The sequence below is a fragment of the Amblyomma mixtum genome, unplaced genomic scaffold, assembly GCF_055824585.1.
Source record: "Amblyomma mixtum isolate Tamu unplaced genomic scaffold, ASM5582458v1 scaffold_29, whole genome shotgun sequence".
Taxonomy (NCBI): domain Eukaryota; kingdom Metazoa; phylum Arthropoda; class Arachnida; order Ixodida; family Ixodidae; genus Amblyomma; species Amblyomma mixtum.
Genome location: NW_028317726.1, coordinates 395,293 through 422,494, shown reverse-complemented (window position 1 = coordinate 422,494; position 27,202 = coordinate 395,293). Strand labels below are relative to the sequence as shown.

The window sequence follows — 27,202 nt, the reverse complement described above, 5'->3', positions numbered from 1 at the left end:
GCACATGCGAAGCACAGTTCTACCAAGCCTGTAGTAAACTCGTGCAAAGGAGCAGATGACACGAAGCCCCACGTGAAGGTCGCCCTTCTCGTTCTCCACTATACATTGATTCATGAACGGGCTCGCGAATTAACCAAATGGCATGGGTCAAGAATAAGCGCTCTTGGGTAAATACGAGGCAGCGGTGCACCAGAGAACGCTGTTTTAGTTCACGTCACAAAAAAAGGAAAACCGACTTATGATTCAAATTCGAGCCGGAGGTGGAGTTTGTTGTTTTCGATCAAGCCACTTTTGTTCAACTCGTCAACCTTTATCGAACGGACAGTGGAACCTACAAACACAACTTCTTTACTAAACTCTGGAAGGGGACGTTTATCGAGTGGAAAAAGTGATTCTCTTAATGTTAGTTGTTTTGTGGAGTCGCAAGGGTTGATGAAAACTAGCTTAACCTTCTTGTCCATGGGCCACTTAATGAACTTATCGAACAAGCCTTCGATTATGTATACACGTAGCCAAACATGCCCCCTCTCAAAGCATAGCCTCGGAACTACCAGGTAGCCATAGTGGTAGCTAGGCTGGCCATCGTTGCCAGAAAATAATTCCGAATGCGCAGGCGATTTCATGAGGAATCCATTCCAGTCATCTATGGTCCATTCGTACGGGACGGATCTGCTTAGGACGTCGCTACTGATCTTGAGAGACGCTACGGCCAGCAGTTCCAGGGCTTTCTCCTCATCCTCTACCAACGGCGCCTGCTTTTTAGCTGCTGACACCACCGAAAGTGAAGATCCGGTATCTGGCAGTGTGCGGTCTTCACAAAACGCTTTTACGACCCTGTTCTCCAAACTCTGCACGTTCCGCTCACACCTCTCGCTGTTCTCTTTCATGGTCCGCTGAATGTCAGCCAGCGCGTTTCTGACCTCTGCAGTGACTTCGCGTCGGTGTTCAGCTAATCCTGCCTCCGCTTGTGTCTCGAGATCCGAAATCCTGTTTTCCAGGGCGGCTGTCACTCCGTCGGCTATACTGGTGCACTGGGCCGCCACGTTCCCAGTCCCCAGCTCCGAAATCCTGTTTTCCAGGGCGGCTGTCACTGCGTCGGCTATACTGGTGCACTGGGCCGCTACGTTCCCAGTCCCCAGCTCCGAAATCCTGTTTTCCAGGGCGGCTGTCACTGCGTCGGCTATACTGGTGCACTGGGCCGCCACGTTCCCATTGGTCTCGGGGAGTAGACGGTCCTCAAATGAATCCATCTTCATGCGCAGGGCAGCATTTTGTTCCAATATTTTTTCTAGCGTTCCTCTAACTTCCATAACGGCGTTGGAAAAGTTATCCTCTGGTGCTTGCTCGCGTACGCGCGGCGGTTCACAGCCACACTCCCGATGCTTCGTAATGTCTCGGTGTAGGAGTCTCTCGCTGCATCTGGGGCAGCTCACGACGTGGAACTGGCAGTCATTGGCGAAGTGCCCCAACATGGCGGAGGCGACGTCCTCGGCGTCGCAACCATGCTCGGCATTCCAGCAGCGTACCTTGCGGCCGAGGATATTGTCCCTGCCGAAGGTCGACCACGCCACGTCTTCCTCCTGGAAGGGCTCTTTGTCCAGTGGGCACTGGTCGCGTTTTTCACCGACGCTGTCGTAACAGGACTGGCAGAGGAGGTGAAGACAGGGTAACATGGCTGCCGATGAAGGAACTAGACCGCAGACACTGCACACTCTATTTGACGGGAACGGGTTCACGAAACACGTCGGCCGCCTGTCGAGGCCGGTGCCGAAACCGAACACTGTCTGCGCGCTTGCGGGCGCCATGGCTCGAGGCAGGCAGTCAAGTGCTCTCACATGCAGCGATCTCGCCCACAGTCGACTGATGCTGCAGTCTGCGCAAGGTAGATATACCATGGTAGCGAAGGCTCCATAGACGCCCATTGGTCCAAAGAATGGCGGCTCATGGGGCACCCCAGCGCCCCCATTTCGGGGGGCAACCTACGTATGAGTGACGTTGAATGACGTCACACATACGTATGCTTTTGGCGCGAATTAGAAAGTGGTCTTTTTATAGAACCCGCATTTTCGAACCGGTATCTCTAGAAGGTTGCCTTTCGGCGCGCACCAACCTTTGCCAGTCAAATGTGCTCGCGTTCCTGCTAGTTATGGCCTTGTTAATGTGCAATTGGGAACCCAATGAAAGTGACTGGCAAAGAAGGCAGCATAGAAAGGCAGCAACTCTTTCAGACGCTGGCTAAGGATGCATGATTCGTAGTGGAAACCTTGGTGAAAAGACTGGGGCCAGTACTATTGAGTACATCAAGGTATGATGCACAAAGCACAGGCTCAAGTGCACAGTTTGCAATACAGTGTGCGGCAAGTATGGTTTTCATATTTATGGTTTATTACAGCAACCAAACAAATACAGTGATAAAGCACGCCAACAAAAAATGCGCGTCACAGGCAGCTCAAGCAGTAGTTTTTTTAAGCTGGCTATTCATCTCAATGGTCACAGTGCGGATAGGAAAAAGCCCTGAAGTTCCACGAATGTTGCCAAGTAGGAAATTGAAAAGTATAGAAAACAATGCTACGACAGCTTCCATTGAGGCAAACATGACAGACATAAAAGTAGGCGCATCAACACATAGACCATGCAGCACACAGGGATTACTCTTCACATTTCGTTTCTTCAACTGAAAGAATATAGCAGCTATGTTTACACCTGCATGAGAATATTAAAAACAAGTTATAGCATCAACAAATCTACTCATCGCTAGAGCATTACACCATACAGAGGGCCTGCGCACAACCTCGAGACCTCATTCTTGTCGCTAACCGAAGTAATTTGAAGCAATTCTAATCAAACTAAAATGTACATGAAGTGCAGTTTGAAGTGCAAGGACATCCAGTACAGCCACTCCTTCCTCGAGTAGGCACAGCATCGAGACGCAGCCATCCTGGCCGCAGATACACAAACAGTTCGAAGTGCTTGGAAGAAGCCCTCAGGTCTCGCAGCTGGCACGGCGTCATCTCCAAGCTGAGGTTGCGGCAGAACTGCACCCACGTTTTGCACCTGTACATGATGCAGCATCCACGTTATACAACGGCACCCAAATGAATACCATATACTTCAAACGATAATACGCCAAGACTCCTTTCACCTAAATGCAGTATGTTATAACTATGGTAGAAAATGCTCGCGCCAAGCCTCAGAGTGCGGTTACGCTCGCCTGATACCACGCGGCTAGCTGCTTTTCTATGCTCAAAGAGTGACGAGAGCGATGCAGCGAAATGAGTTTAAAACTACATTGGCGGTCATGTATACGTAGAACGGCAATAACTACTACTGGCCGAATTCAGGTAAGGCACAGTCAATGCGGCGCACATACACATATGGTTGAGATTCGATGCTATCATTTGCGAGGGGATCCTCAAATTGGCTTCACGGTGCTGCAAAACCCATTAATGTCATGCTCAGAGCTGTTAGGCAGCGCAGTTGGTTTTAAATTGACCATGCGGCAAGTAGAGGGCACGTGGTTGCTCATGAGAGCCCGGTATCAATTTCATTTTGGTGACAGTCAGCTGCACGAAACTAGCTACAAATAAGACAAATGATTTGTGTCTTTTACACATTTTATGACTGCAAGTGCGTGCCCTGCAATTTACTAAAATATCCCGATAACATGCAGCCAAGTGCGTATGAAACGGTTACAGCTACGATATGCGCGGAAAGCCCGACAAAAGCATATCTAGAGCAGACGACAACGGCCAGAGCTCACCTGCGAAAGTCCAGAGGGATGCGGTGTAGTGTTGGTAAGACACCCACGGTACAAGCCACGCTGTCACAATGTGCCACGGAGCAAGGTTTCTTCACATGCCGCAAGCTCATCTTGAAATGCAGAGCTAAGCGCTTGAAGAGATGAGCGCGAAGCCTCGGGAAAAGGTTTCGGACTGGCCGTACACCGAAGGAAACGCTGCAGCGGTGCAGCGGGGTGCAGATCTTGGCAAACGGTGACAGAGAGGCGACGTGCAAGGACGACAAAAAGTTTTTAAAGTGCCATTTCGAGACCGGCGAGCTTAATTTCCACGTTTTCCAAGGCGCGCCATAGCAGGCAGCTGTAGATAAAAAAATCGCTTCGTAAGCTCCCGCAGCCCGCAGCCACAGTGACCGGCATGGTGGCCGGGTACCGAAAGAAGGCCTGCAAAGTCGCGCTGCAAATGCACCGCACACTCATCAACAGAGGGCGCAACAAGAGCGTTGAAAATAATCACAAAATTCGGTGTAATGATTAGCTGAAATAGTTTACCTAACTTATAAAACGTGGCATTAAAATATTCATTTCTTTTTGTTGTTTTATAGCATTTTTATCTGTACTTTTGAATTTCATTATATAAGTGTTTCGGCCGCCCAAAGTGGCTGTGCTGCAGTCGCGCTAAACCGTTTTTGGGCCCAGCCTTCGCCACCATTCTACATCCACCTTGGTCTGCGTGCGCGGCTGTTATCACATTTTCCGCCGTCCTTATCGAAGCAGAGCAGGGGCGCAGAAACAGGAAACACCCGAGCGCGAATCTTCGTTCCCGGCACCCAACGGATAGGCGGAATTCCAACGCGTCTGCAGTTTGTTTTCCATAAATCGAGGAAATTATACCTACCCTGTTCACCTGATAAGAAAGGCGACGTTCTTCGATAGGCCGTTTTTATCTCACTCGGGCGACTCGGGGGTCGCAACAGCTACGAAAGTAAAATTCGTTTCGTCAGCCTGTCTTAAAAACGACCACGGAATGGCTATAGGGACATCTGGTACGCACTGCGAAAATCAGAAAATGGCGCGCAAATAGGAATGGGAAATGCTTCCAGGAGAAAAATACTCTTACCTAAGGCACCGCAGTGGAAGGAGGCGCTTGTGGGTGTAAACTGCGCGGACAACAGAGTAAGCCTGGCAGGCTGTTAGATCTCTGCATATCCTTTCTTTTTTTTTAGTGGAAAAGCATTGTCGTCCTCCTAACATCGAAAATGCCGGTGTGTGGTGAAGCCTCTAAGGTTATTTACCTGATGCTGAAAGTTAGGAGAAATAAACGCTTCAGTGTTTGGTAGTGGCTATTTTTGTTTGAGGGGGTGGGGGTCATTGATGACAATGGTAATGCTAAGGCAATTACGGCTCATGGTGTTCGTGGCAAAGGCCTTTAGGTAAACTGCACTCAGGGTGAAGGCCTTCCCTCTAAAGGCATATGGTCAAGGCCTTTTGGTAAAATGCCGTTAGGTCAAATGCTTTTGACCCTGCAGGGTGGCTGAGAGGTTAAAACCCTCGTCTACCAAGCCGGAGTACTCGGGGTCGAACCCGACCGCGGCGGCCGCGTTTCGATGGAGGCGAAACGCAATAGGTGCCCGTGTGTTGTGCGATGTCAGTACACGTTACAGATCCCCAAGTGGTCGAAATTATTCCGGAGCCCTCCACTACGGCACCTCTTTCTTTCTTTCTTTCTTTCTTTCTTTCTTTCTTTCTTTCTTTCTTTCTTTCTTTCTTTCTTTCTTTCTTTCTTTCTTTCTTTCTTTCTTTCCTTCTTTCTTTCCTTCTTTCTTTCCTTCTTTCTTTCCTTCTTTCTTTCCTTCTTTCTTTCCTTCTTTCTTTCCTTCTTTCTTCCTTTCTTTCTTCCTTTCTTTCTTTCTTCTTTCTTTCTTTCTTTCTTCTTTCAGTCCCTCCTTAATCGTTCCACTTACGGCTCGGTTCGATTGCCCACCGAGGTAAGTGAGACAATTACTGCGTCATTTCCTTTCCACAGAAACCAAAAAATGCTTTTAGTTCGAAGGCCTTATGGTTAAAGCCATTTGTGTAAAGGTCTTTAAGTCAACAGATGCTTTCGCATTCACAGCACATAAGAACCTCAAGTGCCCGTCTTAACCTTTTTGTCTTGAAAGCGAGAGCTGGGAAATACAGGGAACGTTTACGAAATGCGACTTCATTAAATTGTAGTTATGCCTGTGCGCGACACTCGAATCGAATTTAAAAATGCCGGTCTGAATAGATGGCTGTGTAGCATTAGTTTACTGACTTTTCCAGGTGGAGGCCTGCACGGTCCAAGGCTTCGATTCAGCAGGGGATCATTAGAGTGCCACCATACTGAATTTTTCTGATCAACGCTGTAGAGTAAATTGTGTCTTCTGCAGATTACCTCTTGCTCGACGGTACACACCCTTTTTAAGTGTGAAGACACTATTCCGATGGATAAACCCCGAAGAAGATCTTGCGGTGTGATTGTGGCAAGTGAAACGAATAAACCAAAATGAGTGAAATAAATATCGGCGACTGGGATTCGAACCCGTGGTGGCGCAAACCGATCAACTTCGCTGGCCACTGCGCAAGAGCACCAGGCTATCGGTGTAGCCGAGCACACCTCGTGTTGAACTGCAACGCATCCTCGTGCTGTGCATTGCACATCGTTTTCTTCATCAAGTGATACTACTATAAAACTAATGTTCGCGCTTTTCTTCTGACCCAATCGATAGTTTGTGCATTGATTCGCAGCAACAGGACGCTCATACCTTCAGCCACAACGGCGCACCCTAGAAAGCCGCATACACACTTTTTCAATTTTTTTTCTCCTCTTTCTGTCTATCCAGTTGGCGCCACTAACTTTTATCCCGGCGTCACCTTACAGCGTGCATGGAGAATATTAAACTCAGCCACGGTGTCGTTTATTGATGCATCGCTTATGTATAGATGCCTTTTCTATCTTGATGCAAATGGCTCCTAACAAGAGCCTCGCATTTGCCTTCTTTCTTTTGCCAAGCATCTTCGCCGTCTTAACTCGTGGCTCCCTTCGACGCGTGATAACATGCGCGGTCGAATGCTTCCATTGATTTTGTTTACTCCCAAAGGTACAGCGTCAAGGGTCCCGTTAAGCGGAAAAGGTGGCGTCAACTTCTGTGCGTCCGGCGTTGTTGTGTCGCGAAACTCCGGATTGGTCGACAAGGCCCGACGTCACACGTGGAGCGGTGGAATTGGAAACTGATTAAAACAGTACATCAATTGTCATTTAGTTGTCGCGACAGGAGTCAAGCCTTATTACGACGTGCAAATATATATTTAAATATATAGTTAAATATATATTTCAATATATATTTAAGCAGCCACGACACTGCTGCTACGGATCCGTACTTACAAATGACGCTTGTACAGGTGCTGCTGCTGCTTACCCTGGGCCAGCTACCGAGCCGACCCTGTTGCCTGGATGGGCCGAAAATGGACGTCTGGGAGAGCGGCGCTGCAGCCTACTTTACAGAGCCGTCTGGCACTTGCCTCCCCACGGATTGGCCGCATTATCCTTCACCGCTAAGTCTGGAAACCAGTTCACAATAGACGATATGCGAAATGCGCAGCGCCATCTCTCGGCGCTCCGAGAACTAAGTCCTCCATGTTGGCACGGTACAGAAAACGAAACTGCTGCCCAGTGTTGGGTTCAAACGGCTGCGCTTCGTTTGAAAAGTAAAATGCCGATGCAGTGTTGCGTTACCCTCTCCACTGTGAAAAGACACTACGATGCGTGCCAGAACTAGGTGCGTTCAAGCTTTTCACTTTTCTACTTTTTTAATCCGTCCGAACGTTTTAGTAACACAAAACGCCATGCGAGGTATCGTGTCAGCACGCGGATCAGTGCGCAGCTTTCGCTTTCTGCGCTGATTTTTGACAAATCTCTCGAGGTGATTTGCGTTTAAATTAAGATAAGGACCACAGCCTTTGTTGTCTCTGATCAAAATTAGAAGCCGATTTCGTGCATTTATCAACTCTCCGGTCGGGCGTGAATATATATAGACGCATACTTGAACAACGTAATAGAGAAGGTAATTTTTTTGAGCGGGACAATTGTGCCGTGGCGAAATAAGTTCACTCGAAGAACCATATGCCGATTACTGCTTAGTTTGCTACGTGTTCAGTTAAGTTTTTCCCGTGTTCAATTAGTTTTAGAAGGACGAGCGAACTCTCTGGACCATATACGCATATGTTATGCGCGTTAAGGAGTCTTTGTGAAGCAATACACCCTACGTATAAAAACTGAGGTGCGAATGGTTTATTTCTTGAGGATTCCTATACCTTCGATATCTGCGGCGACGAAAATCTAAAAAAAAGGAAGCGAATAATATAGCTACTTTATTATGAAGGAGGGACGCATGTCTAAGCTAGAAAGTACGTGCAACAGTGTTCTGAAAACGCTTCAGGCCATCAGATTTTATTATCGTTGTGGCACCAACAGCTTGCTTCGCAACAAAGCCATTTGTCCAAGTTTGGGAGTAAGCTAATTAAGTTTCGGAAGCAACCGAACATGCTAATTTCGCCCCTGTACACACAGCTTTACCAGCGTATCGAGTCCGTGCATGCACCTACAGCTGTAGCATTTTTCTCTAATCAAGCCGCCGCGGTGGCTCAGTGCTTATCTGAAAAAAAAAAGCTGCGTCTTTGCTTACAATATTTTGAATTATATGTGCATGCCTACTTTCCTCTTGTTAATGTCGAATGACTGACTGCGCCTTAAGCAGGACGCGGTTTCAACGAATTGTGGTGAAAATCAACCGACGCCGGGCTCTGAAACGGTGACGCTGAGAACCGCGGATGCGCATTGCACATTACAGTAAAGGAATCGAATTACGCAGCTGGTCGAGGGTCTTGTGTGATTATACTGCAATGCACGAAGCTCCTGGCGTCAGCGCGAACTAAAGTTCGCACTGTCACAGAAGTTTGTCAACACACATGCGCACTCACCGCAAAATAACCGCTCGCTACCCTACCAGCGAATTCGCGTCCACCTGGGAATAAAATAGCCATGATAATGCGTGATGCTTGAACTGGTGCTTTAATGCGAGCATTAAAACGACAACAGCACACGGTCACGGTTCGACTTTCCAATCCACTTTCGAGTGCCGATTATAGCGATCATCAGCGCCAGACTTCAAGCGAAGCTGAGGACGCGGTAGGAGTAAGCTGGCGCTTATTGAAAGCACCTACATTTGGTCAAAGATCAGCTGTGAAAACAACGCAGCAGCTGAAGCTTGCCTGTTGAAATTCCACTCGCAAGAAGAAAGTACGCATAGCAAACGATGCACCACCTCGACGAGCTCGACCGCGCCAAGATGGAAACCGGAAGTTGTGGGCGCGGTGTTGCCAGACCGCCAAGCAATTTCGCATATCGTCTATTCGTCGAGCAACATGGGGCCACGTCACCTGTCCGGCTACTTGAAAAGGGCGTCATTCCTGTTGACGCTGTTGGCCACGACACTGCTGGTACGGATCCGTACTTACATATGACGCTTGTACAGGTTAGTTATCTTGAAACTAAGTGTTATCGTGACAATAATGTTTGCCTTTTTGCGGTGTCGTGGCCACCTGATGTAGTGGATTATGTGAAGCATGTTCGTGCTGCTGCGTCGTACATTTGGCGCCTTTTGGTTCTTGGCGGTGACGTGGAGGTAAACGCAGGCCCTATGACTAAAGCTCAAGGAGACAAGCTTGACGCTTTGGCTTTAGCCGTTCAGCGTCTTGAGGCGAGCAACTCAAGCATTCTTGAATCGATAAATCAAGTCTTGAACCTCCACGTCACCCTTAGGAACGACCTGGAACAGTTAACTAAAAGAGTTAATGACCTGGAATGCAAAATTAAATCTCTACCCTCCAGCCAGCCTGTTGAAAATGCGGATATCTCTAAAAAAAATCAGGACAAAGTTGATGATCTGGAAAATCGCTCAAGGCGGTCAAACGTGTTTTTTTTTTTTTGGCATCGAAGATTCTTATCCCTCTGAGCCTTGGCAAGACTCGGAGCGGCATGTAAAAGAATTTTGCACAGATAAACTTGGCGTTACTGTCACTTCCGTTGCCAGAGCTCACCGCTTAGAGCGTCTTTCGACTGACAAGAAACGACCCATTATTGCAAACTTTTATAATGAGAAAAAAGTAGAATCCGTCATTAGTCTTGGCTACAAACTAAAGAACACCAATTTGAGCATATCACGCGACTACTCTGAGGCTGTTCGTGATAAGCGCCGTAAACTGTGGCAGTTTTCTAAGACGATAAAGAAAGAGGGGGACCGGATTCGTCTGTATTTTAATAAACTTCACGTAAACGACGACATTTATCTCTGGGACACTACTGGCAACCGGGCTGTGCGACTAAGTGAGCCTTCTACCAATTGACAACATTCAAATAATCATGGTGCTTCCGATCGTGCGCTACCAATCTTGCCGGGACCGAAGTGTTTAGATAACATTTGCTTCCTATATACTAACATCAGAAGCGTTACAGCGAAAAGTGATGCCCTTTCCTCCCTTATCGACTCGTCTGGAACCTCATTAATAGCACTAACTGAAACGTGGCTTACCGATTATATCTCAGATGATGACATCCTTTCATGCGAATCAAGTTTTAATTTTTTCCGTTGCGACAGAAAGAACAGAAGAGGAGGTGGTGTGCTTATCGCGATTAAGCAAGAATACCAATTCTTGCTTCTACTTTTCTCGAATGTGTATTCGTCTCCTTGAAATGTACTGCTACGAACATTATTGCTGGTGTGTTGTATCGCCCACCCGACAACACGGCAACACGTGGCAACACGAGTCAGACATTATTACGACGTGCAAATATATATACCTAATTAAACTCCGCTGAAAAACAAAAACAAAAAATTACCGACGATTACGTTACTTCCTAATGCGAAATTTGAGCGCAGCAAATAAGCTGTTTCACCTTTTCGATAGATTGAGGCAAAGAAATCGAGCAACACATGTATGCGCTATCACAGAATTTTTTTTTTAGCAGACGGAGGTCTTCCATCGGTCGTCTCGCTCATGGCTCAGAAAGAACTGGCAGATAATTTCGCAGTGGCGAACGGCAGCGGCAATTTCGGCTCGGGCGGTGCACATATACAGATCCGCCGCCACCGATCTGGCTCTCTGATTGCCACCGCACAAAGCGAACGGCAGCGGCAATTTCGGCTCGGGCGGTGCACATATACAGATCCGCCGCCACCGATCTGGCTCTCTGATTGCCACCGCACAGGGGTTGCATTGGAGGAGGAGCGAAGAAAGGAATTAAGTTCGAGCCGGCGCTTTGACAACCGGAGACTCGCAGGAAGAGGGGGTAGGGGGGCGGCGTGTACACCCAGCGGCAAACGATGGGGGCAGAAGCGCGCGCAGCAAGCGGACAACACGATAAAGGGAGGAGGGAAGAGATACCAGCGACTGACTGATGCCGCTGACGCCGATAGTGAGTCAACCCCAGCTGCGGATGAAAGGGGGGCGGAGCTGGTTACGAGGCCGATGCCGACGCCGACGACGACGACGCGAAACCCAGGAACGAACGCCAAAGAGCTGCGCTCTAAAAAGGCACGTTCGTACGGCTTGATGAGAGCGGGCTGTTACCGATGTATTGGCAACGGTCGTTAATACAAAGGACCACAGTAAAGCCATTCATTTGCAATATTGGGCCGATTGCATCTGCTGCTTGGGATACATGGCACCTTGTCTGTCACACAACGTGGCTGCTTGCGACTAATACTAATGAGTATGTGTGATTAGAGTGGTCGTTAATTGAGTGCTAACTAGCTGATAGCAAATTGCACGTCGGTGACGGGTGATTGTAAGCAAACAGCAAGCCTGTCTCACCGGACAGTGGCCTGTGACGTGATCTTGAAACATCAGTAGACCACGTGATCTGGTAATAAGCTAAAGAGGTCAAGTGGAGTCCCTTACTAGACTCACTAGAAGTACTTACTACTAGAGCATTTGCTAGAAGACTTACTATCAATCAATCAATCAGCCTTTTATTTTCTCTATATTAGAGAAGGAGACAGGACTAAAAGCTCGAAAGCTTGACAGAGGTCCTGCCCCCTTTTTTCACGCTGGCATTGCAACAGACAAGCGGCAATAAATTCTGCGCTATACATTATAGCACAAAAGAAAATAACACACCTTGAAAAAAAAGCAAAAAGTACCAACATAAAAATACATGCAGCGTCATGACACAAACTTGTTCAGAAAAAATTTCTTAATAACGATGTTTGAATGCTGGAAAGGGTCAAACATTTCTTTGTTTAAGTTATTTAATAGCACTGGCAGCGTACACGAGATAGATTGTTGTGAGTAATATGCTCTAGGTGTAGGAACTAGCCACATTTCTTTATTTCTGGTTTGTGGAATATGGGTGTTTTTTGCAAGTTCTGCCAAATTACCAACATAATTTTCATTGCTCCGCGAAGCACTTTTGAAACTCATTAAAAGTCTGTGTTCGTGTAAAGCTAAGACTGGCAGGATTTCATATTTTAAAAAGAGGTCACTCGTAGGGAAACAATACGGAACACCAGCAATGCATCTCACAGCTCTTTTTTGGAGAAGATGTAACTTGGTCATGTTCGTGATACCAGTGGTACCCCAAACGATAATGCAGTATTGTAAGAGAGATAGAATTAAGGAGTTATACAGCAACAGCCTAATTTTGACAGGAAGAATGGTGCGCAGGCGCGACAAAACTCCGACAGTTGAAGATATTTTGGATCTGATATAATCCACATGATCATTCCAAGTCAAGTGTTTTGAAAACACGACACCAAGGATTTTGACAGAATCCACTATCTCCACAGGATCATGGTTTAAACATACATTGAGTGGCCTAAACAATACCTTCCCTTTCGGCAAGTACAACACTATTTTAGTCTTTTTAGGATTAATCTTCAAAAAATTTGCTTGTGCCCATGTATTTAATGCATTAATTGTTCTACCTGCTTTTTCTTCAATATCATCTTCTGATTTCCCAGAAATGAACACTGAAGTATCATCGGCGTAAGATACAAATGTACTATCAGGTTCACAATGCACAATATCATTTATATAAATTAAAAATAAAAGCGGACCCAATATGCTTCCCTGGGGAACTCCTGTGCAGATATTCTGTACTGAGGACAAGGAGCTTTTAAAGTCTACATACTGTGTTCTATGGGAGAGGTATGATTCCATAGAAGTTCCATAGAAGTCTATGATTCCATAGACTAGAAGTCGCTTACTAGAAGTAGAGCCGCTAACTACAGCGTCTGACCCTTAAAGGCGTGGCTTAAGTCTATTCCAATTTCATTAAAGCACCCCCGGTATGCCCTGTATAGGATATGGCATAAGCAAGGCCGATAACAAGAACCACTCTTTTCTAGAGCGATTTCGCGCTCTGTCTTGCCACCGCTCGCATTTTCGCCGCTCCTACGAGGGAAAGGTTTACGTATGTCTTGTATGGTGCTGTGTAAACCAAAGGCACATTGCGTCTGTTCGCCACTTCCTAGAGTTGAGGTTGCGAGACACGGATATGGCACAACTTGAGGCTTGGTGGTGGTTTCGCACATCCTGGGCCCTTTACAGCCGAGCACCACTTTTGCTCTTTTCGCTCCCACAGAGGGCGAAAGAAAAAGAAGTGAAGTTCTACAGCGGGCTGCCGGTGCGTGATGATCAAGAGAAAATTTTAATCGCACCTAAAATGCGTGGTCTGCTTCCCTATCCCACTAGTCCGTTGAGCCTTACAGCCGCTCTAGACGTTGTGGCTACGAGTATGCGTGTTTCGATACTCCCAGTACGCAGTCGCAAGTGGCCAATGCGTCCGTCGTCTCGATTCTCGCTCTCCTCTGAGCTGCGCCTTTTTCTGATTAACCACCACACTACAACACTGAAGAGTTTCCGCAGAGAGTTATTTCAGATAAGCTTGGCCAATACGGTCCACTAAAGATAACCAAGCTCATTCACTGCAATAGAGCATTGCTGGCAGCAAAGGCAGTTTGTCTGCCGAAAGCAACCGGGTTGGGTATGCATCCACTTCGGTAACCGAGCCAAGCAATAACCCCTGCAAACAATAATACATGCTTTCCCTCCTAGCTTGTATGCTAGCGTGCTAGGCGGCGCAATCATATGAAACGCTACGAACTCTGGTAGCGCATGCAGTAATTCTACGTCCTCGTAAATACCTACATTGTTGATTTAGGCGACATTTGCCGGCTACAAATAATAGTTACATAAAAGGGGAGAAGATGAATCAGGGAATGCATCAGTCTATTCCCACCCAGTATACGCACCCTGAACCTCAACAACGCATGCCATGTGAAATGCTTTAAATAATTCGCACTAGGGGCACCTTTAACCAGCACCGTTTAAGGAGGTTCCCTGGGAGCGCCGTAATCTTGTCCGTTACAAATATTGCGATTCAGCCCACGGCGGGGAATGGCCAAGAAACTTTCAATGTCCTTCGCACAAAAAGTGTCACGATTCCAGCCGCTCAGTATAGGTCCGACTTCATCAAAATACATAGACAGCGATGGCTGCTTCGCATATATGTGCAAGACACACCGAACAAACACTCTGCAACCAAAATGAACCATAATGTTTCATTTTTTAAGAATACATGGCAAAACAAACAAACCAGGAAAAACACCAAAGCAAGTGGTCAGTATGTTACACAAATTGCAAAACCTGGACTCCCATGCTTCCGTCGATCGTACAGCAAATGAATCAAACTGCTGGACTCCATCAAGAAAAAACGCGTTACGGTAAATGCGAGGCAGCCGTGCACTAAAAAGAACACGTTACACTCTCAGTTAACGTCAAAATAAAAGGAAAAGCGACTTATGATTCAAATTCGAGCCGGAGGTGGAGTTTGTTGTTTTCGATCAAGCCACGTTCGGTCAATTCGTCGACCTTTACTTGACTACGAGTGGTCCTTACAAACAAAACTTCTTTACTGAACTCAGGAAGGGGACGTTTATCGATTCGATAAATTGAGCTTCTTAATGTTAGTTGTTTTCTGCAGTCGCAAGGGTTGATGAAAACCAGCTTAAACTTCTTGTCCATGGGCCACTTAATGAACTTGTCGAACAAGCCTTCGATTATGTATACACGAAGCCAAACAAGCCCACTACTAAAGCATAGCCTCGGAACCACCAGGTATCCATAGTGGTAGCTAGGCTGGCCATCGTTGCCTGTCAAGTATTCCAAATGCGTAGACGATTTCGTGCAGAACACATTCCAGTCATCAATGGTCCATTCGTACGGGACGGATTTGCTAAGGACGTCGCTGCTGATCTTGAGAGACGCTACGGCCAGCAGTTCCAGGGCTTTTCCCTCGTCCTCTACCAACGGCGCCTGCTTTTTAGCTGCTGACACCTCCGAAAGTGAAGATCTGGTATCTGGCAGTGTGCGGTCTTCACAAAACGCTTTTACGACCCTGTCCTCCAAACTCTGCACGTTCCGCTCCCAACTCTCGCTGTTCTCTTTCATGGTCCGCTGGATCTCAGCCAGCGCGTTCCTGACCTCTGCAGTGACTTCGCGTCGGTGTTCAGCTAATCCTTCCTCCGCTTGTGTCTCCAGATCCGAAATCCTGTTTTCCAGGGCGGCTGTCACTGCGTCGGCTATACTGGTGCACTGGGCTGCCGCGTTCCCATTGGTCTCGGGGCGTAGACGGTCCTCAAGTGAATCCATCTTCATGCGCAGGGCAGCATTTTCTTCCAATATTTTTCCAGCGTTCCTTTGACTTCCATAACGGCGTTGGAAAAGTTATCCTCTGGTGCTTGCTCGCGTACGCGCGGCGGTTCACAGTCACACTCCAGATGCTTCGTAATGTCTCGGTGCAGAACTCTCTCGCTGCACCTAGGACACCTCACGACGTGGAACTGGCAGGCGTTGGCGAAGTGCCCCAACATGGCGGAGGCGACGTCCTCGGCGTCGCAACCGTGCTCGGCATTCCAGCAGCGTACCTTGCGGCCGAGGATAGTGTCCCTGCCGAAGGTTGACCACGCCACGTCTTCCTCCTGGAAGGGCTCTTTGTCCAGTGGGCAGTGGTCGTGTTTTTCACCGACGCCGTCGTAACAAGACTGGCAGATGAGGTGAAGACAGGGTAACAAGGCCGCCGATGAAGGAACGAGATCGCAGACACTGCACACTCTATTTGACGGGAACGGGTTCACGAAACACGTCGGCCGCCAGTCGAGGCCGGTGCCGAAACCGAACACTGTCTGCGCGCTTGCGGGCGCCATGGCTGGAGGCAGACAGTCAAGTGTCCTCACATGCAGCGGTCTCCCCACAATCGACTGACGCTGCCGTCTGTATGCGCGACTGTTATCACATCTTCCGCCGTCCTTATCAAAGCAGAGCAGGGGCGCTGAAACAGGAAACACTCGACTGCGAATCTTTGCTCGCGGCAGCCAACGGATAGGCGGAATCCCAACGCGTCTGCAGTTTGTCAATAAATCGAAGAAATTATACCTACCCCGTTTACCTGATAAGAAAGGCGACGTTCTTCGATAGTCGTTTTTACGTCACTGGGGCGACTCGGGGCCCACGTGAGCTACGAGAGTAAAGTTAGCATCGTCGGCCTGTCTTAAGAACGGCCACGGAATGGCTAGCGACATCTGGTAAGCACTCCGATAATCACAAAATGGCGCCAAAATAGGAATGCAACATGCATTCAGGAGAAAAATACTGTTACCTAAGGCACCGCAGTGGAAGGAGGCGCTTCTGGGTGTAAACTGCGCGGATAACAGAGTGAGCCTGGCAGGCTGTTAGATTTCTGCATATCTTTTCTTTTTTTAGTGGGAAAGCATTGTCGTCCTCCTAACCTGGAAAATGCCGGTGTGTGGTGAAGCCTCTGAGGTTAGTTACGTGGTGCTGAAAGTGGGGAGAAATAAGCGATTCAGTGTTTGGTAATGGATATTCTTGTTTGAGGGGGTGGGGGTCATTAATGACAATGGCAATGCTAAGGCAATTTAGGCTCATGGTGTTCGTGACAAAGGCCGTTAGGTCAACTGCCTTTAGGGTGAAGACCTTCCCTCTAAAGGCCTATGTTCAAGGCCCTTTGGTAAAAGGCCGTTGCGGTAAAGGCCGTAAGGTCAAATGCTTTTCACCCACCGCGGTGGCTGAGAGGTTAAAGCGCTCATCTACCCAGCCGGAGTACCCGGTTTCGAACCCGACCGCGGCGGCCGCGTTTCGATGAAGGCGAAACGCAATACGCGCCCGTGAGCTGTGCGATGTCAGTCGAAATTATACCGCAGACCTCCACTACCGCACCTCTTTCTTCCTTTTTTTCCTTCTTTCTTTCTTTCTTTCTTTCTTTCTTTCTTTCTTTCTTTCTTTCTTTCTTTCTTTCTTTCTTTCTTTCTTTCCTTCTCTCTTTCTTTCTTTCCATCTTTCTTTCTTTCTTTCTTTCCTTCCTTCCTGCCTTCCTATTTTCTTTCTCTCTCTCTTTCTTTCTTTATTTCACTCCCTCCTTTATCCCTCCTCTTACGGCGCGGTTCGGTTGTCCACCGAGATAAGTGAGACAATTACTGCGTCATTCCCTTTCCTCAGAAACCGAAAAATGCTTTTAGTTCAAATTCCTTTATGCTTAAAGCCATTAGTGTAAAGGTCTTTAGGTCTACAGATGCATTCGCATTGACAGCACATAAGAACCTCAAGTGCCCGTCTTAACCTTTCTGTCTTGAAAGCGAGAGCTGGGAAATACAGGGAACGTTTGCTAAATGCGACTAGATTAAAATTGTAGTCAGGCCTGTGGACGACACTCCAATCGAGTTTAAAAATTGCGATTTGAATGCACGTGTGTGCAGCATCCGTTTAGTGACTTTTCCAGGTGGAGGCCTGCACGGTCCAGGCTTCGATTCAGCAGGGGGTCATTACAGTGCCACCACACTGAATTCTTCTGACCAACGCTGTAGAGTAACTTGTGCCTTGTGCAGATTACCTCGTGCTCGACGGTACACACCCTTTTTTAAGTGTGAAAACACTACTCCGATGGATAAACCCCGAAGAAGATCTTGCGGTGTGATTGTGGCAAGTGAAACGAATAAAGCAAAACAAGTGAAATAAATACCGGCGACTGGGATTCGAACCCGTGGTGGCGCAAACCGATCAACTTCGCTGGCCACTGCGCAAGAGCACCAGGCTATCGGTGTAGCCGAGGACACCTCGTGTTGAACTGCAACGTATTCTCGTGCTGTGCATTGCGCATCGTTTTCTTCCCCAATTTATACTACTATAAAACTAATGTTCGCGCTTTTCTTCTGACCCAATCGATAGTTTGTGCATTAATTCGCAGCAACAGGACGCTCATACCTTCAGCCACAACGGCGCACCCTAGAAAGCCGCATACACACTTTTTCAATTTATTTTCTCCTCTTTCTGTCTATCCAGTTGGCGCCACTAACTTTTATCCCGGCGTCACCTTACAGCGTGCATGGAGAATATTAAACTCAGCCACGGTGTCGTTTATTGATGCATCGCTTATGTATAGGTGCCTTTTCTATCTTGATGCAAATGGCTCCTAACAACAGCCTCGCATTTGCCTTCTTTCTTTTGCCTAGCATATTCGCCGTGTAAACTCGTGGCTCGCTTCGACGCGTGATAATATGCGCGGTCAAATGCATTCATTCATTTTGTTCACTTCCAAAGGTACCACGTTAAGGGTCCCCGTTAAGCGGGAAAGGTGGCGCCATCTTCTGTGCGTCCGGCGTTGTTGAGTCGCGAAACTCCAGATTGGTCGAATAGGCCCGACGTCACACGAGGAGCGGCGGAATTGAAAAGTGATTAGAACATTACACAAATTGTCTTTAGTTGTCGCTACAGGAGTGAAACATTACAACGACATGCAAATATGTACTTTAAGTACACTCCGCTAAATTAAAAAAACCATGCAGGCACGTTCGTACAGCTTGGTGAAAACGGGCTGTTACATACCCGAGCTCCACGGGCAATCGCCTAAACATTGGAGACGTATTGGCATAGGGCGGCCCTACAAAGGACCACACTAAAGCCATTCATTTGCAATATTGGCCCGATTGCCTCAGCTGCTTGGGATATATGCCATCTTGTCTTTCACACAACGAGGCTGCTTACGACTAATACTAATGAGCATATTCAATTCGAGAGGTCGTAATTAAGGGAGTAGTGATTAACTAATAGCAAAGTGCACGTCGGTGACGGGCGATTGTAAACCAACAACTGCATGCCTGCCTCACCGGACATTGGTCTGTGACGTGATCTTGAAACATCAGTAGGCCACGTGATCGGGTAATGAGCTAATGAGCTCAAGTGGAGTCCCTTACTGGACTTACTGGAAGTACTTACTATTAGAACATTTGCCAGCAGACTTACTAGAAGTCACTTACTAGAAGTAGAGCCGCTTACTACAGCGTCTGACCTTTAAAGGCGTGGCTTAAGTCTACCCCAATTTCATTAAAGCACCCCCGGTATGTCCTGTATAGGATATGGCATAAGCAAGGCCGATAGCGAGAACCACTCTTTTCTAGAGCGATATCGCGCTTTGTCTTGCCACCACTCGCCGTTTCGCCACTTCTACGAAATATCCACGCATAGTTTGCTTGGTGCAGAAAAAATGTGCAACGTTTTTACTGTTAGCCACTTTCTTGAGGGTCAGACGTGAGACACCTCCTACAGACACGCCGTAACTTCAGGATTCACCTTGTTTGCGCGCCATCTCCACATTTCGACATTTCGCATCCACATTGGGCGAGATACAAGGAAGAAAAGTTTTGCAAGCCGCAGGTGGGGCGTAATGATAATAGAGACATTGTTTTTGTGTCTGAAATTGGCGGTCCGTCCCGCTATTCAGGTAGTTCGTGGATCTTGCAGCCGCTTTTGACCTCGTGGCTATCTGTAGGCGTGTCTCAATGCTTCGAGTAAACAGTTGACAGTAGCCAATGCGTCCGTCGTCTCTATTCTCTCTCTCGTCAGTGTTGCGGCCTTTTCTCATTAACAATCACAATGCACACTGAGAAGTTTTCGTAGAGATTTAGTTCAGATAAGCTTTGGTCAATACGGTCCACTATTAATAACCCAGCTCATTTACTGCGATAGAACGTTGTTCGCAGCAAAGCCAGTTTGACTGCCGAAAGCAAAAGGATTGAGTATGCATCCACTTGGGTAATTGCGCCAAGCAACAACCCCTGCATGCAACAATAGACTTTCCCTCATAGCTTCTATGCTAGAAAGCCAGGTGCCGGAATAATGTTAAACGCTACCAGCGTTGGAAGCGCATGCAGTAATTCTATGTCCCCGTAAAGTGTGTACAATGATCATTCAAATGACACTTTTTCGTTCTGCAAACAATACTAACGCGGAATCGCACGAGATGAATGAGGGAACGTGTCAGTCAATTCCCACGTAGTATACGCATCCTGAACCTCAACGACAGATGCCGTGTCAGTGTCAGATGCTCTCAATAAATCGCATTTGGGACACCTTTAAGCGCACCCTTTATGCAGATTCCCGTTAGCGCTGGAACCTTGTCAGCTAGAAATGTGGGATTCAGTCCACCGCGAGGAACGGGAAACAAACTTCACGCATATCCTTTGCACAAAAAATATCCCGATTCCAGCCGAGCAGTAAAGGTCCGACTTCATCAAAATGCATGGACAGCGTCGGCTCGGCTCTTTCGCAGAAATGTGCAGGACACACCAAACCAAATAAACTGCAGCCAAAATGAACCATTTAATATTTCGTTGTTAAGAATTCATGGAAAAACAAACAACCAGGAAGAACGTCGAAGCAAGTGGTCAGTATGTTACACAAATTACAAAACCTGGACGCCCATGCTTCATTCGTACAGAAAATGAGCCAAACTGGACTCCATCCAGAAAAAATGCGTTAAGGTAAATGCGAGGCAGCGGTGCACCAAAAAAAAAAATCTAGTTACACTCTCAGTTCACGTCAAAATAAAAGGAAAAGCCACTTATGATTCAAATTCGAGCCGAAGGTGGAGTTTGTTATTTTCGATCAAGCCACGTTCATTCAATTTGTTGATCGTTATACAATCGCGAGTGTCCCCTACCAACACATCCTTTTTGCTTAACTCAGGAAGGGGACGTTTTGGGAGTGGATAAAGTGATCTTCTTAATGTGAGTTGTCTTGTGCAGTCGCAAGGGTTGATGAAATCTAGCTTAACCTTCTTATCCAAGGGGCACTTAATGAACTTGTCGAACAATCCTTCGGTTATGTATACACGAAGCCAAACATGCCCCCTCTGAAAGCATAGCCTCGGAACTACCAGGTATCCATAGTGGTAGCTAGGCTGGCCATCGTTGCCTGTGAAGTATTCCGAATGCTCAGACGATTTCATGAGGAATCCATTCCAGTCATCTATGGTCCATTCGTACGGGACGGACTTGCTGAGGACGTCGCTGCTGATCTTGACAGACGCTAGGGCCAGCAGTTCCAGGGCTTTTCCCTCGTCCTCTACCAACGGCGCCTGCTTTTTAGCTGCTGACTCCCCCGAAAGTGAAGATCTAGCATCTGCCAGCGTGCGGTCTTCACAAAACACTTTTACGACCCTGTCCTCCAAACTCTGCACGTTCCGCTCACACCTCTCGCTGTTCTCTTTCATGGTCCGCTGGATGTCAGCCAGCGCGTTTCTGACCTCTGCAGTGACTTCGCGGCGGTGTTCAGCTACTGCCTCCGCTCGTGTCCCCAGCTCCGAAATCCTGTTTTCCAGGGCTGTCACTGCGTCGGCTATGCTGGTGCACTGGGCCGCCACATTTTCATTGTTCTCGGGGCGTAGACGGTCCTCAAATGAATCCATCTTCGTGCTCAGGGCGGCATTTTGTTCCAATATTTTTTCCAGCGTTCCTTTGACATCCATAACGGCGTTGGAAAAGTTATCCTCTGGTGCTTGCTCGCGTACGCGCGGCGTTTCACAGTCGCACTCCCGATGCTTCGTAATGTCTCGGTGTAGGACTCTCGAGCTGCATCTGGGGCAGCTCACGACGTGGAACTGGCAGTCATTGGCGAAGTGCTCCAACATGGTGGAGGCGACGTCCTCGGCGTTGCAACCATGCTCGGCATTCCAGCAGCGTACCTTGCGGCCGAGGATAGTGTCCCTGCCGAAGGTCGACCACACCACGTCTTCCTCCTGGAAGGGCTCTTTGCCCAGTGGGCAGTGGCTGCGCTTGACACCGACGCCGTCGTAGCAGGTCTGGCAGAGGAGGTGAAGACAGGGTAACATGGCCGCCGATGAAGGAACGAGACCGCAGACACTACACACTCTATTTGACGGGAACGAGTTCACGAAACACGTCGGCCGCCAGTCGAGGCCGGTGCCGAAACCGAACACTGTCTGCGCGCTTGCGGGCGCCATGGCTGGAGGAAGGCAGTCAAATGCCCTCACATGCAGCGATCTCGCCCACAGTCGACTGATGCTGCAGTCTGCGTGCGCGGCTGTTATCACATTTTCCGCCGTCCTTATCAAAGCAGAGCAGGGGCGCAGAAACAGGAAACACCCGAGCGCGAATCTTCGTTCGCGGTAGCCAACGGATGGGCGGAATTCCAACGCGTCTGCATTTATTGTCCATAAATCGAAGAAATTATACCTACCCCGTTCACCTGATAAGAAAGGCGACGTTCTTCGATAGGCCGTTTTTATCTCACTCGGGCGACTCGGGGGTCGCAACAGCTACGAAAGTAAAATCCGTTTCGTCAGCCTGTCTTAAAAACGACCACGGAATGGCTAGGGACATCTGGTACGCACTGCGAAAATCAGAAAATGGCGCGCAAATAGGAATGGGAAATGCTTCCAGGAGAAAAATACTCTTACCTAAGGCACCGCAGTGGAAGGAGGCGCTTGTGGGTGTAAACTGCGCGGACAACAGAGTAAGCCTGGCAGGCTGTTAGATCTCTGCATATCCTTTCTTTTTTTTAGTGGAAAAGCATTGTTGTCCTCCTAACATCGAAAATGCCGGTGTGTGGTGAAGCCTCTAAGGTTATTTACGTGATGCTGAAAGTTGGGAGAAATAAACGCTTCAGCGTTTGGTAGTGGCTATTCTTGTTTGAGGGGGTGCGGGTCATTGATGACAATGGTAACGCTAAGGCAATTACGGCTCATGGTGTTCGTGGCAAAGGCCTTTAGGTAAACTGCACTCAGGGTGAAGACCTTCCCTCTAAGGGCCTATGGTCAAGGCCTTTTGCTAAAAGGCAGTTGCGGTAAAGGCCGTTAGGTCAAATGCTTTTGACCCTCCACGGTGGCTGAGAGGTTAAAGCGCTCGTCTACCAAGCCGGAGTACTCGGGGTCGAACCCGACCGCGGCGGCCGCGTTTCGATGAAGGCGAAGCGCAATAGGCGCCCGTGAGCTGTGTGATGTCAGCACAGGTGGTTGAAATTATGCCGCAGACCTCCACTACTGCACCTCTTTCTTTCATTCCTCCTTCATTCTTTCCTTTTCTCTTTCCTTCTTTCTTTCCTTTTCTCTTTCCTTTCCTTCTTTCTTTAATTCTTTCTTCTTTCTTTTTTTCACTCCCTCCTTCATTCCTCCTCTTACGGCGCGCTTGGGTTGTCCACCGAGATAAGTGAGGAAATTACTGCGTCATTCCCTTTCCTCAGAAACCAAAACATGGTTTTAGTTCAAATTCCTTTATGCTTAAAGCCATTAGTGTAAAGGTCTTTAGGTCTACAGATGCTTTCGCATTCACAGCCCACAAGAACCGCAAGTGCCCGTCTTAACCTTTTTGTCTTGAAAGCGAGAGCTGGGGAATACAGGGAACGTTTACTAAATTCGACTACATTAAAATGTAGTAAAATGACGACAATCGAATTGAATTTAAAAATCGCGGACAGAATAGATTTCTGGGTAGCACCCGTTTACTGACTTTTCCAGCTGGAGGCCTGCACGGTCCAGGCTTCGATTCAGCAGGGGATCATTAGAGTGCCACCATACTGCATTCTTCTGATCAACGCTGTAGAGTAACTTGTAGCTGGTGCAGATTACCTCGTGCTCGACGGTACACACCCTTTTTAGATGTGAAAACACTATTCCGATGGGTAAACCCCGAGAAAGGTCTTGCGGTGTGATTGTGCCACGCGAAACGAATAAACCAAAACAAGTGAAATAAATATCGGCGACTGGTATTCGAACCCGTGGTGGCTCAAACCGATCAGCTTCGCTGGCCACTGCGCAAGAGCACCAGGCTATCGGCGCAGTCGAGCACGTCTCGTGTTGAACTGCAACGCATTCTCGTACTGTGCATTGCGCACCGTTTTCTTCCCCTATTCATAATACTATAAAACTAATGTTTGCGCTTTTCTTCTGACCTAATCGATACTTTCCGCATTGATTCGCAGCAACACGACGCTCATATCTTCAGCCACAACGGCGCATCCTAGAAAGCCGCATACGCAGTTTTTCCATTTTTTTTTTCTCCTCTTTCTCTCCATCCAGTTAGTGCCAGTAACTTTTATCCCGGCGTCACCATACAGCGTGCATGGAGACTATTAAACTCAGCCACGTTGTCGTTTATTGATGCATCGCTTGTGCATAGGTGTTTTTTGTATCTCGATGCAAATCTCCTAAAAGGAACCTCGCCTTTTCCTTCTTTTTTTTTTTTTTTGCCTAGCGTCTTCGCCGTGTTAACTCGTGGCTCCCTTCGACGCGTGATAACATGCGCGGTCGGATGCTTGCATTGATTTTGTTTACTTCCAAAGGTACAGCGTCAAGGGTCCCCGTTAAGCGGAAAAGGTGGCGTCAACTTCTGTGCGTCCGGCGTTGTTGTGTCGCGAAACTCCGGATTGGTCGACAAGGCCCGACGTCACACGTGGAGCGGTGGAATTGGAAACTGATTAAAACAGTACATCAATTGTCATTTAGTTGTCGCTACCGGAGTCAAGCCTTATTACGACATGCAGATATATATTTAAATATATATTTAAATATATATTTAAGCAGCCACGACACTGCTGCTACGGATCCGTACTTACAAATGACGCTTGTACAGGTGCTGCTGCTGCTTACCCTGGGCCAGCTACCGAGCCGACCCTGTTGCCTGGATGGGCCGAAAATGGACGTCTGGGAGAGCGGCGCTGCAGCCTACTTTACAGAGCCGTCTGACAGTTGCCTCCCCACGGATTGGCCGCATTACCCTGCACCGCTAAGTCTGGAAACCAGTTCACAATTCATCGAGCAACATGGGGCCACGTCACCTGTCCGGCTACTTGAAAAGGGCGTCATTCCTGTTGACGCTGTTGGCCACGACACTGCTGCTACGAATCCGTACTTACATATGACGCTTCTACAGGTTAGTTATCTTGAAACTAAGTGTATCGTGACAATAATGATTGCCTTTTTGCGGTGTCGTGGCCACCTGATGTAGTGGATTATGTGAAGCATGTTCGTGCTGCTGCGTCGTACATTTGGCGCCTTTTGGTTCTTGGCGGTGACGTGGAGGTAAACCCAGGCCCTATGACTAAAGCTCAAGAAGACAAGCTTGACGCTTTGGCTTTAGCCGTTCAGCGTCTTGAGGCGAGCAACTCAAGCATTCTTGAATCGATAAATCAAGTCTTGAACCTCCACGTCACCCTTAGGAACGACCTGGAACAGTTAACTAAAAGAGTTAACGACCTGGAATGCAAAATTAAATCTCTACCCTCCAGCCAGCCTGTTGAAAATGCGGATATCTCTAAAAAAATTCAGGACAAAGTTGATGATCTGGAAAATCGCTCAAGGCGGTCGAACGTGTTTTTTTTTTTGGCATCGAAGATTCTGATCCCTCTGAGCATTGGGAAGACTCGGAGCGGTATGTAAAAGAATTTTGCACAGATAAACTTGGCGTTACTGTCACTTCCGTTGCCAGAGCTCACCGCTTGGGGCGTCTTTCGACTGACAAGAAACGACCCATTATCGCAAAATTTTATAATGAGAAAGAAGTAGAATCCGTCATTAGTCTTGGCTACCAACTAAAGAACACCAATTTGAGCATATCACGCGACTACTCTGAGGCTGTTCGTGATATGCGCCGTAAACTGTGGCAGTTTTCTAAGACGATAAAGAAAGAGGGGGACCGGATTCGTCTGTATTTTAATAAACTTCACGTAAACGACGACGTTTATCTCTGGGACACTACTGGCAACCGGGCTGTGCGTCTAAGTGAGCCTTCTACCAATTGACAAGATTCAAATAATCATGGTGCTTCCGATCATGCGCTACCAATCTTGCCGGGACCGAAGTATTTAGATAACATTTGCTTCCTATATACTAACATCAGAAGCGTTACAGCGAAAAGTGATGCCCTTTCCTCCCTTATCGACTCGTCTGGAACCTCATTAATAGCACTAACTGAAACGTGGCTTAACGATTATATCTCAGATGATGACATCCTTTCATGCGAATCAAGTTTTAATTTTTTTTAGTTGCGACAGAAAGAACAGAAGAGGAGGTGGTGTGCTTATCGCGATTAAGCAAGAGCTCATATCTATACCAATTGTTGCTTCTACTTTTCTCGAGTGTGTATTCGTCTCCTTGAAATGTACTGCTACGAACATTATTGCTGGTGTGTTGTATCGCCCACCCGACAACACGGCAACACGTGGCAACACGAGTCAGACATTATTACGACGTGCAAATATATATGTAATTAAACTCCGCTGAAAAAAAAAAACCAAAAAGGCACGTTCGTACGGCTTGGTGAGAGCGGGCTGTTACCGATGTATTGGCAAAGGTCATTCCTACAAAGGACCAGAGTGACGTCATTCATTTGCAATATTGGGCCGATTGCCTCTGCTGCTTGGGATACATGGCACCTTGTCTGTCACACAACGTGGCTGCTTGCGACTAATACTAATGAGTATGTGCGATTAGAGTGGTCGTAATTGAGTAGTAACTAGCCGATAGCAAATTGCCCGTCGGTGACGGGTGATTGTAAGCAAACAGCAAGCCGGTCTCACCGGACAGCGGTCTGTGACGAGATCTTGAAACATCAGTAGACCACGTGATCTGGTAATAAGCTAAAGAGGTCAAGTGGAGTCCCTTACTAGACTCACTAGAAGTGCTTACTACTGGAAGGCCTCCTAGGAGACTTACTAGAAGTCTCTAACTAAAACTGGGGTCGCTTAATATTGCGTCTTACCCTTAAAGACGGGCCTTAAGTCTACCCCAATTTCGTTTAAGCACCGTCCGGTATGTCCTGCATAGGATATGGCATAAGCAAGGCCGATAACATGAACCACTCTTTTCTAGAGCGATTTCGCGCTCTGTCTTGCCACCGCTCGCATTTTCGCCACTGCTGCGAGGGAAAGGTTTACGTATGTCTTGTATGGTGCTGTGTAAACCAAAGGCACATTGCGTCTCTTCGCCACTTCCTAGAGTTGATTGGTTTGGTTTTTATGGGGTTTAACGTCCAAAAGCGACTAAGGCTATGAGAGACGCCGTAGTGAAGGGCTCCGGAA

At 47.7% G+C, this 27,202-nt stretch overlaps 2 protein-coding genes and 1 pseudogene across 2 annotated transcripts; all 3 read right to left on the bottom strand.

Annotated features, from left to right (window-relative positions):
- Positions 1-236: 236 nt before the first annotated feature.
- LOC149324489 (uncharacterized) lies at positions 237-1,840 on the bottom strand. Its single transcript, XM_089565483.1, has one exon. The coding sequence runs from the start codon at positions 1,803-1,805 to the stop codon at positions 237-239; it is 1,569 nt and encodes a 522-aa protein (XP_089421609.1). The 5' UTR covers positions 1,806-1,840.
- A 9,925-nt stretch (positions 1,841-11,765) lies between these two features.
- LOC149324488 (uncharacterized) lies at positions 11,766-16,142 on the bottom strand (annotated as a pseudogene).
- Positions 16,143-20,121: 3,979 nt separating this feature from the next.
- LOC149324487 (uncharacterized) lies at positions 20,122-22,145 on the bottom strand. Its single transcript, XM_089565488.1, has one exon. The coding sequence runs from the start codon at positions 22,128-22,130 to the stop codon at positions 20,730-20,732; it is 1,401 nt and encodes a 466-aa protein (XP_089421614.1). The 5' UTR covers positions 22,131-22,145; the 3' UTR covers positions 20,122-20,729.
- Positions 22,146-27,202: the final 5,057 nt, after the last annotated feature.

Coding starts and splice junctions, on each gene's coding strand:
- LOC149324489 (XM_089565483.1), bottom strand. CDS start 1,805: ATGGCGCCCGCAAGCGCGCAGACAGTGTTCGGTTTCGGCACCGGCCTC.
- LOC149324487 (XM_089565488.1), bottom strand. CDS start 22,130: ATGGCGCCCGCAAGCGCGCAGACAGTGTTCGGTTTCGGCACCGGCCTC.